General features: G+C 40.6%; 1 protein-coding gene across 1 annotated transcript in view; it reads left to right on the top strand.

Annotated features, from left to right (window-relative positions):
* Nucleotides 1-13,048, top strand: part of nfatc3a (nuclear factor of activated T cells 3a) — a 65,190-nt gene extending 52,142 nt beyond the window's left edge. Inside the window, exon 10 of the mRNA XM_073464560.1 lies at nt 9,992-13,048. Within this exon, the coding sequence (XP_073320661.1) occupies nt 9,992-10,068 (77 nt within the window). The 3' untranslated portion in view covers nt 10,069-13,048. The remainder of the gene's footprint in view (nt 1-9,991) is intronic.
* Nucleotides 13,049-13,561: the final 513 nt, after the last annotated feature.

The raw sequence follows: 13,561 nt of genomic DNA, 5'->3' as shown, positions 1-13,561 counted from the left end.
TTGTTTAGTATTTTGAGAATTTTGCTTTTAACACTTTTCACATCATACAATTTTTATACATGAGATAAACTCCTGCAAAAGTATTATCACAGACTTGTATAAGTGGCATGAGAGGGAATATGAGTGTGAGTGTGTAGAAAACTGCTCTGGTTAGCAAGCAGATGGCCCTTGTGACGCACACCAGACCATGCTTGAGATGTGTGTGTGTGTGTGTGTGTGTGTGTGTGTGTGTGTGTGTGTGTGTGTGTGTGTGTGTGTGTGTCTGTGGAGGGGGGGTATTGTGTTTGTGTGTATCTGATGTTGTGGAGGTGTGAGTGTACTGTATGTGTGTGTGTGCAATGCAGGAGACACAGGAGGTAAGAGGACAGACTGACAGACAGATGGACAGACAAGGTCAGGATCCAACCCCACTGCAGGGTCACTCAGCCGAGACATTCAATCTGAAATGTGCTTGGCATCTGAGATTAAAGTAAAGTGTATACTGGATAATTATTTACAGTATATTCCAATATAAAAATGAAAAGGCAGAAAGGCTTTATTTTTTTAGGTTTTGGAGTGATTTTTAACGAAGGTAATGACGTGGAAAAGCAAAGAATGAACTTTTCAACAAAGCAGCGTGACATAACTGAATGTTCCCTAAAATTGTGTGTACTCCTACTGCTTTGATGTCTGCTTAAAACACAACAGAGTATGGTTGGGTGCTGCCATCATGAAATTATATCAAAGAGGCTCCTCATGGTCACTGTTGGCACATTTGGCGTAGAGACCGTGGCGTGTCAGTATCTTAACAAAAAATAACAAATACAGGTTCCATTCACTTTATTTCTGTTACAGGACTTAAGGATAAGCAGGTACAGATGATTGATGGACTTTTAATAATAAATTACTGTCTATCCCCAGTGCGACTGTCAGCCAGGCTTGGCAAAGCCCTCTAAACTTGTGTGTTTGGTTACTCCATAAACACAGTAGTGGCTTGAAGAATAGGCCCTCCTGTGACGATGATTACAGCCGTCATGGTGACAGAATCTGAAGCCCCTGGGCTGCCGAACTGTGCATTTAACTAATTAATCAGCATGTGACGATCTCTATGTTTACAGAGCACAAAGGGGAAGGGATAGCACGTTTAGGCTGTTACTGTGGTGTTGGTAGTGTGCACGGTGTGTTCACAACAAAAGCTGGTCTTTTGTTGGTCCTGCCATGCCCAAACGCACAGCTGCCTCAAACTGCGAGCACAGCTTTGAGGGTTAATAATAGGCCGAGCCCTGCTGCCTGCACAAATGCACACACACACATACACACACAGGGAGTGACACAAGTTATCCTGTAGATGCTGTCAAACATACAAGTATGTGTCCGTGCAGGGAACACATCTTATTAATATATGTTTTTATTGTTTGGTTTTCCTTTCTTTACGAGGGCATAGAATATAGAAACACATCATGTTCCTCACATGTTGTTGACATTGTGACAGTTTTCTCAGTCAAACTTTTCAGTCTACATCATTGTTACTCAGAGACTTACACACATGCACTATTTTTACAGTAAAGTAATACATTTGACATTTTGGAAAATGTTACTTGCTCAGAGTTAGATGAGAAGATTAATACCACTCTTGTGTGTACATTTAATATGAGGTTACAACCAGCAGCCAGTTAGCACAGAGACAGAAAACAAGGAAACAGCTAGTTTGGCTCTGTCCAATGCGAACAAAACAAACCTGTCAGCACCTGTGAAACTCACTTATTAACATGCTACGTCTTGTTTGTTTAATCCATACACACTGGTAGAGGTTTTAAGGGAGTTATGTCCTGGTCTACTTTTTGGCGGGAAGAAGCAGTCATTTAATAAAGCCTCCTGCCTTCTCTCGGCCGAAAAACAGTCCAGCATGTGTCCCCCCCTATAAATCCACAACTTGTTTTAGCCAGGTAGCTTAGCACAAGGACTGGGAACAGGTGAGATATAACATGTTGATTTGAGTTTTTTAGGTTCTGATGGGTTTTGTGACCTTTGGACAGAGCCAGTCTTTCCAGTCTTTATGCTAAGCTAAGCTATCAAGCCTTAACTTTAACAGAAAGATATGAGAGTGATATTGCTTTTCTCATGCGATTCTCAACAAGAGAGCGAATATGTCAGACTATTGCTTTGGCATTCAAACAAGTAGCTCTTTGTAATGAGTGAGGCTTGTCAGAAGTGCCAATACCACTGAGAATCACCAGCAACATCCTGCCTTCTCAGTTTTAAGTCTCCTTCACTTCATAGTGCAGCTGTTCTCTGAATGCTCCCTGGATGCTGAAAAATGGCAGAGAGCCGCTAATTAGTTAAACAAGTGAATGGTGAAGAGGCCAACGTCCAGCGCTCCAAAAAAGACTTGGATATTTTTCTCAGGAGTTGGATGAACAGACCACGGAAAATATGCCAGTGAACGCTGGATTTACCTTTGACAGGTGGCGAGAAATATGAGTCCAATTTTATCCCAAATGAAATTAAACATGAAATTACGCTCGGAAATGACCTTTGGTTTTTGGCCACCATTGTAAATTGTCTTGATTCACATTTTCTGTAAAGAAAGGCCTGAAAAGTTCATACAAATGTTTTTGTACTGTAGAGGCACACCCGCCTCATTTATTTTAATTTAATGGCCACCATTAAAAACATCAACAAGAGTCATTCAGCAACAGTTTAAAGTGAAGTCAATTAGTGTAAAGCCATCCGATGGCCCAACGTCTGGCTGAGCAGCCTTTTAATGAAACATTAGGATTCATAACTTGAGCTTTTGCATCAGACAAACTAGATTTTCCATAATTATTCATTTTTCATGTTCGTGTACACAACCAGGAAGAAATGCAAACATATCTGTAGCTCATTTATCTGTGATTATTTGTATGAAGCAACCAGAAATAAATCATCCATTTCGTGTATGTGTGTGTGTGCGCTTGCATGTGTGTGTATGGGGCCGTCTTAGTCAAAGGCTTCATGCTGCCATTAACCAACCATAACAGAGTAATAACACAGAACTCTTGATTCGATGGCATGAAAAAACAACAGTGGAAGGAAAATACGTTTCCATTAAATGCTGCTGCTGCTGCTGCTGCTGCTGCTGCTCGTTAAAAACAATGGCAAACATTCACCGGTCTTTTCCCCTGAAACAAGTGGAAATGGACTTTCTGTGTCATCTTTCCATACAATTAAGGTCTTAGAGAGTGTAATGCAGAGGTCTTGGCAGCGGCTGGAGCCTGGTGTGGAGACGGTGCCAGTCGTGCCTTTTACTGAAGACAGGAGGAGGGGAAGCCTGGAAATCCCTCAGTGGGGATGAGAGCAACATATGAACTCTTGGTTCATGCTGCCTGAATACACACTTATCATATTATCATGAAAATTAACAGCGCTGTAGTTTTAATGGGGATCTTGCCAAGATATTTTTTATGTCGTTGGCTGTTCTTGTTTCTCTTGTGTCAGTGAGTGTCAGTGTTGATTTGTGCTTGTCAGCCAAGCGTTGAGGAAAATGAGTACAAGTCACCGCATTTCTCATAGTGCACAAGTGCGGACTTGACAGAATGTGAAGTACATTTCACTCCCACTAGTAAATGTTGAGCTGAGGAGATGCGTGTATGCAAGTGTGTGTAAAGTTTTTTCTGAGTTTTGGTGAGTCACCTTCGCGATTTGCTGTAAAGTTGCCACCGTGTCCTGTTTAATACCGCCACGGTGCGGAGAATATAAATCTTTAAACGCTACTCTAACACGCTTTTGTAAAGCAGATGACCAAATTCACCTTCAGCTGTTTCTAGCTCAAATCTAAACCACTCTCTTATTTCAGCTTCGCAAATGTGAGGATTTGCCGCTTTTCTCTCTCTTAAGTATCTCTGGATTATGGACTGACAAAACAAGCTATTTAAAGATATCACCTTGGACGTAAAGGGAAAAAAAAAAAGGCACTGTCGAAACAATCAGTCGGTGATGAAAATCGTTGTTAGTTGCAGCTTTACTGCTGTATCTTGTCGTCACTGAACAGGAAGCATTAACCAAAAACACCTCTTATGTATTATTAGGGTTAGCAGCTCCTGACTGCCACCCAGTAATAGACAGGAAAAGCTTTAGTAAAATTGTGGTTTTGACACCAGAGGCTTATCAGCTACATGCTCTCCGCTGTTATGTCCTGTAGTTTATACTATTTACCGTTAATCTTTGTTGTAATCTTTCGGCACCTTGCCATCAGATTTGATTCAGATTCATCCTAATGAATCAAAATTTTTAATTCCCCTTCATGATTTATTTTTTCTCACTGTGTTTCTACTTGCTAAACTGTAAAATCTAACAAAGTGAATTTACTTTAAAAAACTGAGGAAATCTATTACCTCTTTAATGGTCTACTTTACTTGGTAATTCTGAAGTAATCGGTTTCCTGACTTTTTTAAAGTTAAGTCAACTTTTAAAATACTTTTAAAACATAGTGTTTTTGCATTGATCCATAATGAAGATTAACAGATGACTTTACCTCCATTACCTTTGCTCACACTCAGCTATCCCCACCAGAACTGAAGAAGTAGCCGAGCTTGGAAAGTAAACACGACGCGCATGTTTACTCGCGTTACATTTCACCGTCCGATTGGTTCAGCCGTAGGGAGTGTGCAGCCCGGTCTTGGTCTCAGTCAAAATTGTTACATAGGTATGCATTATGTCAGGAGTTGGGTTTCAAATTTCTGAGAAGACATGATCTTTCCAGAGTGAACCGTGATGCATCTGAGAAAAGATTTTTTTTTTCTAATGCTTACCATTAACCATCGTAGAGGGCTTGGCTGATCTCCCCAGGTGACCATTTGGGCTTCAGTGCTTTCCTTCCTGTAGCCTGGTCCCGGATCAATGGCGGGAGTTCTGTGAATCACTTACCGTCAGATCAAGCGGGAAATCCACCGATGATTCACACAAATGAGTGACTTTGAGAAACTGACTTTTAAATGAGCTTCTCCTGTGTGATCTGTGCCATCACCCACTCAGTCACTTACTCCAACAGAAAAACTTAAATAAAACAGAGAAAGAGAGAAACCGAGCAGCAGAGACGGCTTTATTGCGGCAGATGTGAAAGATTTCAGCACAAGTTCCATCAACTGACCATCTATTTTCCAGTATGCGTGTGATCACTCAATGGATTTTTACTTCACGTTTTCTCTCATCATACCTAAGGCTTTGTGAAGACGTGTGCATGTCATTACAGGGCCCTGCGAGTGGAAACTGTGCGCTTTGATATTCCACTTTTAGAGGCAGAACCAAGTCTTGCCTCTTTCTGTTCCCTCTGCACAAATGTTTTCCATTGTGGCATGTTGTCTTCATTTGCTGGACTCAAGAATCACTCAGTCTTCGAGTTATTTGCTTAAGCCGCTCTGCCAGAGTAATGTTTTTTAAGCCTGGGTCAGGGAACTTTTTTCAATGTGTCATACAGGGTTATGATAATTACCCATTTTCCATTTCGACTGTAGATATGTTTATCATACTGAATGTCCATCTGCCTGTTTCACTTCTGTTTTGCATTATGGAAATCGTTTCAGTATACCTCCTCTGACAGGCACTTTAGAAATGGAGACGTGAGATTACCCGATCTCAGTGGTCTCCAGCAAGATGTGAAACTTTCTTTTTGGGGAAATGAAAGAATCTCCTGAAAACATTTCATTCAGCATTTGTAGGTTTGACAATGCATTTATTTCTAGAGTAACAATTTATTTTCTCAAAGGAGGTTTTTTTCTTTTTTGGTTATATCCTTCTCGGGCTTGTCCCTGACTCTTACACACTGCCAGTGAACAGTGATGCTTAGTTCAACAAATGACTGTAACAAATGACTGTAACTAGCCTAGTTCAGAGATTTAAGTCTTCCCCTGTCTTTCCCTTGTAGTTCCTCAGAAACCCAAAGAGGCTCGGTCCTAAAGTTCAATATGAACACATGCTTTCACTGTATAGATGATGTACAGGAAAGGACACAGGCCTCACTTGCTGTGTGCTCTTCTAATGAACAGTAAATGAGCACTGAAAGGATCCCTCTGATGGATGCATTCCTGAGAGCAGCACCAGCAGTATTAGTAGTAATGTTTGTTGTAGTAGTAGTAGTAGCAGTCGGCTGACTGCAGATGTATATTTTGACTAGGGAGCCCCCCTCCCAGTCATCTGCAGAGGATCTCCCTCCTGCTGAGCCATTCAGAGACACATTTACTATGGCTGGCAGCGCTGAATCACCATCTTTCTGTAGCTCTGTCATGAGCAATACCAGTAAATCTGAGAAAACACTATCAGAATATGAAACTCCTCTGAGGCCCAGGCCGACTCAAACCTCTCTTTCACTTGTGGATTATTGATGTGTGAAGCTTTAAATGAATGACTGTATCTGACCTGTAGATTATTGCTCATTGTTATGGGAAAATTAAGCTTGTGTTTTATGTAAAATACTTTTATTATGGCTTTAAACTTCTCTTCCCCCGAGAGAAATCATTTGTATATTACAAATAAGTTTATTTTTGTCTTTCTGTTTTTATGACGATATTGTTTCCTCTTTCAGTAAGTTGTTGACATCCAATCAGAAGGAAAATAGCGAAGAAAAAAGGTGCAGTTTCCTCCTTTCCGTTGTCTGTTTTGAGACTGAGATGGAAATTCACTTCCAAAATAAGTTCAGTCTTTTTTTCAGATCAAGTCGTCCAAATTTACATCGAGCGCAGCTGTAATATCGAGAGTGAAGCCCTGACGAAAATGTCTCTGACAGATTGCGGGGAGAACCCTCTTCCTGTGTTTTTTTAATGACAAAATCGGATGAATCAGATTGAAACGGATCGGTAAACGCTGCACTTGATGGAGTCATCGGTTTTCAGAACGTTTCATGCTAATTGCCCTCCGCGTCTCTCTCGAATTATCTATCAGTCGAACGCTTAACGTTTGCTTTTGCTGATCAGTTCAGCGGAAGGTGATATGTTTTTGCAGACGCCCACTTGATGTCGGTCTTTCGCACTTGGTTGCTCATATTCCTGTGGTGTTAGAGCAGATTCACTCCCGTCAATCGACAGAGCTGCAGAGTTCACCACATGACATTTCAGCTGTGCAGGAGGCCCGTAAACATTGCTCTGTGATTAACCCATAAATTGACTTCATTAAAGTTGAAATCTGTGTAATATATGTAATATGTAATCTTTATTTAAGTAATATATGATATTTTAAATAGTTTGGTAGTCTGTAGTATGTATGTAGTCTACATTAAAAGTGTTTAAAGTGAAGTGTAAAACATTTCTTAGCTACTTTTCATTAAAACTCAGTGTGGAGCTTGGACAAAATAAGCACAGTTACTAGCTTCTTCATTCATTGTACAGCTGCTCTGATGGTCCTTTACCAGCTGTAAGACGTCTAGACGGCTACTCTTTTGAAAGGTCACGGCCTTCAAAAGAGATCTGTAGCTCTCCATCAAACTTTATGATTTCACTGCATGGACCTGAGTGACAAATGTATAAACTGGCCAACTAACTTGCTGTATATTATACCCTTATACCCTGCTGTTATATTAACAGGGGGGGGAATGTTTGCTTTGATAGTCACAGTGTCGTCTCTGAGTGCGTGGTGGTGCTGCGAGTGTGTGATTTTGTGTGTGAACATGGTTGACATGGGAAAGGAAGAGCCTCCCACGCTAACAGGATGATGTGAGTGATGGTGGCCAGACACAAAGCGAGCAGCAGAAAACACAAATAAAACAACAGAATGTGCACTAAATGTAAAGTGGCAAAGAAGTGAAGTGTTTCAAAGAGAAATATGTGCAATCAGACGGTTGTAGTTTGATATTTTACCGAGTCGATGAAGGTTAACGAATACATTTGTTTAATTGTACAGAGTTCGTTTCACTCTGTGTGTCATCAAATTTAAATATAGTTTCTTTTCTCTCATGAACCAAACACTTGGCCGGGTTAATTTGCTCATCACCGACTGAGTCACCCACCCCCCACCCCCCACTCTTTTTTTTTTTAAATGGAGTTACTGTAATACATGTGTTCATTATGGCCTACGGTGTGAGATTTTACAGTACATGTGTACAAACAGACAGAAATAGGTGGCGTTCTTTCACATGGCGTGTTGAGACAACTCTGCTCGTAAATCAGCCCAGTGTCAAACTGGGCCAGAGGTCCCCGCTGCACACTCCCAAACCAGTTTGCCCAGCCTGATTTCACTCTTCAACTTAATGACCTGTCAACATCACCTTCAAACCACTTAAAGAAATCTCATGAACAAAGACAAAAACTGAAAACACACGTGTGTTGTTACCGTGGCAAAAAAACCCCATTCACATCACATTTTCCATGAATTCCAAACAACTGAACGTCTGTCCTCATGTCCTCCTCAAAGTATTTGAAGTTGATTTACTTCACGGCTGCACTTTTTTTACAAGCTCCCCGCTGCGTCTCTTGTGGTCCCAGTGTGAATACTGAATGGAGGCAGCAGATGTAAAACAATCACACGCGCTGGCTGAAAAACAGGCAGTGAAAAGAGTTATCTGTTATTTATTTAAAATGAGCCTCTAAATGAGTCGGTGGAGTAATTAACCTTGCTGTGCCTGAGTACCACTCCGGGCTCCACAACATGTTTTTAACGGTGCTTTGGTTTTACACATCCCTTTTTACCGTTGCTCACAAACCTCATGAACAGGCCTGAGGAAATGTAGTGAACCATCACTAAAGCTCTAATGAAGTAACGGGCAGCCGTACAGGAGTGTGTTTATACGAGTCAGAGTGCTGTGGTAACAGGAGTTGGACTCGAAGGTCAGAACTGGCACGTTTAGTGAGTTTAGTGAGTTTCCCTCATTTGTTGTCTCAGGAGTGATTATATCTCACATCAGAGCTGTAACTAAGTCAACTTTGGGTTCACCAGGCAGTTTGAGTTTTCCACTTTGGGCTGTCAGCTGGTTGAGGTCCAGCTTTCAGTCTTGTGAGGAACTCAGTATGGAGCGACACTGCCCTCTGCTGGACAGAAATGCGTACTACTGCACCTCGTTTACAGCAGTGATGAAGCCTTACGATGCTTCGTGGCTTTCTTTCTTTGTTTGTCAAATGTCAGGGCCTCAAACTCAACAAGCCCTGTGAAATCTGGTTGTTTCTAAAAGTATACTCTTGATTTCATATTTTCAGTCTTGGAGTGTGTTGAATCTGAATGAAGTCATAGTGGAGAAAGATATTACATATTATTATCTACTGAATACCTTAGTATTCAGTAGATTGTTCCTATGATAATGTTTTTCTGTATGAACACGATCAGCAATGATTAGCCGTTTAATCAGTCAACTGACAGAAAACTACTTTCGATTAATTGATAAATCGTTTTGGTCATTTTTCTTTTTTTCTGACTTTTTAGGGAAAAAAGAAACAGAACATTGAAGCGGATGCAATCAAGAATAATGCTCATTTGCTGTTTAAACTTAGTGTCTTTCCCAAATATCTCATATAGAATGTCCTCCATAAATAAAATACTGGAGAAGTTTCTGGATTTGGAGGGGAATCATGTCCGTAAACCTCGAAGTAGCAATGAAAATCTTCTGGTCAAAACTTGTTGAGTTTGGTACAGAACTGTTTCGGTCATTTTTCAAGCAAAAACATCAAAGATTTGCATCTTGAATGCAACTAGAAGACGTAACTTTGGGCTCTAGGTCATTGTGATTAGCATTTTTTATTTTTACATGTTATCGACTAAACCAATAATCAGATAATAGTGAAAATAATCGGCATATTAATCAATTAATCTGCAATACTTGCAACAATCAAACTAAACAAAGAGCCCTCTGATGCACCAGTGATGTTTGAAGATGTTTGAATCAGTCATGTGGTTTTTTAAGGGGGAATGAGACAACGTTTGGAGCTTCAGCATCGTACGTCCATCTTTCCAGTTAAAAATGATAAAAAGCTGTGCTTCCACAAGGAGAAGTTAAGTAAATTATGTGCTGAATGAATAATAATAAGTGTGTTTCTGTTTGTTTTGTCCTTCACAGTGAATGAAATCATTGGCAGAGACATGTCCCAGTCCCCCGGCGCTCATGGTCCTCCGTCGGCACACAACCAGTCATAGCTCAGCCCACGGACACCCCCTCCAGCTCTTAACCCTGCAGACCCCACAGCTGCAACACTGACCCTGGACCCTGGGGACAAGAGGGCAGGAAGAGACAAGAAAGACTGCGGTCAGCGACAGAGTACGGTTGGAGATTCTGTTTAAGCCTCATGGACCTGCTAGACCACCAGCCTGACACGAAGACCCTCTCATCCTTCTCCTCTGATTTCATTTAAAACTATTTCTCTCAATTAGAGACACAGAAACAGAACTCACACCTTCACACAGATTAAACAGAGAGGTGAGCGGGAGTATGCAGCCATGACGATTCACACCGAGCTCAAACAGTCTGAGAATAATGAGGATTAACGAGATTGTCGAGATGTGAGCCGTCCCTCGTCATTAGGTCTGACCTTTCAAACTACTTTCTATAGTGGAGACAATACAGAGGCGTGTGTTGTCGTCCTCCCTTCTCACCAGCATTGACCTTCATGAATGAAGACGTCTTGAGACATATACGAATAAGAGAGACTCAGGAGTGCACGGTGCTCTCACGGGAAGCCAGAACTTGGATTCAAACTTGGTCTGAAGGGTGGTTTTAGTTCCCTGAAGCTAAAAGTTTCTCAGGCAAACATCAGGATATTCAACCTCGAGGTTGCTTTAAAACCATCTGGGTTTATCTGATAAGAATCTGCAAAAATGTGGCAAAACTTTAAGCTGTAAAATCGGATTACGATCAGAATTTCAATTGTCAGTGAAGAAAATCTTTCTGAAAAATTCAGAACATCTGGCTGAACTGTCCTGTCCGCTCCCAGTGATGACGACACTGTCCACTCCTATTTGTCTCCCTTTTGAATGATGAAACCATTCAGGTCTGGAGTGCAGGGGCCCGTCAGCGAGGACGAGCTCCTCCGGCGCTGGTCTGGGATCTGCAACCTGCAACATTCCACAACTTTTAGTAACCTTGCAGCCGTGTAGATATCTGTACATGAACCCCTCCTCTTTTTCTCTCCAGATCCTCCCTCTCCTGTGTTTCCTTTTCTTCTTCAAGTTGAACAAATGCCTTACTAACACTTAGCAGCTTTGAATGGTAGCGAAAGCTTCTTTTTTTTTGTCGTTTTGCACAGCTGGCTTTGAGTTTGACTGTAATATTTTGAAACAGATTTTGGCCATGTGGATATGATCCGATGAAACCTGACGAAAGGATGGTGTCAGTTAGCCCTTTTGATCATTTTCATTCAAAGATATTTGAAGACGCCCGTTATTTCCACGTTACAGAGAAGTGTTGTCATGAGTGCACAGAGAAATTTCTTCTCATGCAATAACTCCCCAAATCTCCCAGGGGCCCTTGTGTGCCTTCATACCTGCGATGGTATGACATGTAGTGGGAAACAATCTGACTAAAGTTTTGAAAGTATTTTATACAAAAAGATGTCGATGTATTTTGAATTTATGTATTGTTCCCCTTTCTGTAATGAACAAGGTAAAACACCAACAACAGAACAACATTTTCCACATCCCCTGTTTAACACAATCAATGTTTGCTGTTAACAATCAAAGACTCCCTTATCGTCTTTTCATTAATATTTCCGATCCCGACAGACATGCACAGTGCCTGTACGGCAGCGCTAACACAGCCCGGAGGAGAGCGTGTTTTCTGGCATGTTTCTAGTCGGGTATGACGTGGATGTAGACAGAGACAGATTCCCTTTGGCTTGTTTTGCCTTAAGCTTGACAATAATGCTCCTGCATGCGAGAGCTGAGGAGCGTCGCTTACGACGGTTTGAAGTCAGTTTCCAGGTGAAAATGATTCTGCTATGCATTAAAATTCTGCCTAATGCCTTTAAAAAAAAAAGACAAAAAAAAGACAAAAAAGACCTTGATGCCTATAGGAGTAGACTGTAGACTTGTTGTAGATGCTTGATTGGTTCTGTTAGCATCCTGGAGTTGTCCATAAGCCAATCTGCCTTGTCGAGGACGCAGTACAAGCATCTTAATAGGTTCAGTTCAAGTGTGTGTGTGAGTGAGAGTGTGTGTGTGTGTCTGGATGAACGGATGGTGTTTGTACCAAATATGCTGTACAGAAGACAGGAATTTTAAGAGTCCTATTTTCAACAACAGAAGCACACACTTGTATTTAGGCTATGCAAACTATAAGAGCAGCAAATGTGAGATATGACGTTAAATAGGAAACATGAGATTATAAACTATTTGTAACAATGTTGCTAATGAACTTCACAGAGCGGAAAGAAAAAAAACATTCAGATAGTGAGAGTATCATGTCACTATGTAAACTATTAGGATGCCTTAAATCTTGTTTGAAAAACCAGTTTGTCAGTGTGTCTGTATGCTGTTCTGGGTTGATTTTTTTTTTCCATGACTAAGACATAAGTCAGTAACTATTATTATTATTATTATTATTTGTTTGTTTTTCGAGGGGCACAGGGTGGACATTGTGGGGTTGGGTGGGAGAAGTGAGATGGCTTTTTTGCATATAAAGCTGGTTCTGCAGCTTGGAAGACTTGAGTCAACAAAGAAAATGAAACAAAACAAAAACCAGCATCGACAGTAAACTCTGGCTGCCGTCCTCTTCTGTCACAACCAAAGACCGAACAATATGTTCCCATTTTACATTATGGTAAAGCAACAGAGACTGTACAACTCTATTTTTGATACTTTGAAATGGATGTCATTCCTAAAAGGTCGGGGACATGTATGAGTGTTGACTATATATATATATATATATATATATATATATATATATATATATATATATATATATATATATACACACACACAACAATGTTTTGTAAAATAAAAGGGAAATACAGGTTTAGCTGATGTTTACCGAGCCTTGTATTGTCATTTCTTGTATATTTTGTATGTTAAAATGTTTTTGTAATTTTTAAGACTGCAGTGCTTTTTGAAATTATTCAAAGGGAATACCTTGCATCATACTGTAGGCTCTAAAGTAGTGTATATCAATAAAACAGAAAACTCAGCTATGGCTTTGTGTCACTTTTTTTCCCCTCGTATCATCATGTCTGTGTTGGTCCCGCTCATCCAACCCATGTTCACAACTCACTACAAGTATTTCTACAAAAAGGTGCAATACGTAAGAATTGGCTACCTGCCAGACAAACAGGGGGCAGCATATCACCAGAATAACCGCTAACTGCTGCTCACTGTAGCCATTGCTAGTTAGCCGTGCAGCTAGTGGGTCAGAACTGGGAGTTTGGAGCACTGGAGGAGTGTTGTTAGCATGCAAACTTCAACAAATGTCTCTTCAACACAATATGGGATCATGAACGCCATGACCGCGCAATTTCTTCACATTCTGCTGATAATTGTAATTAATTTTTGAATGTTTTCAACAAAAATCTTACATATTGCACCTCTAAATGTTATACTAAATGAGCATAACAAAGATAATATACTGTAAACACAGCTGCACACAGTAGTTCAAAAACATCTTTCACTTCCTGTGTGTAGAGTGATTTAAAGTCAACATTAA

The sequence above is a fragment of the Pagrus major genome, chromosome 4 (assembly GCF_040436345.1).
Source record: "Pagrus major chromosome 4, Pma_NU_1.0".
NCBI lineage: Eukaryota > Metazoa > Chordata > Actinopteri > Spariformes > Sparidae > Pagrus > Pagrus major.
This window is presented reverse-complemented; position numbering and strand designations above follow the sequence as displayed.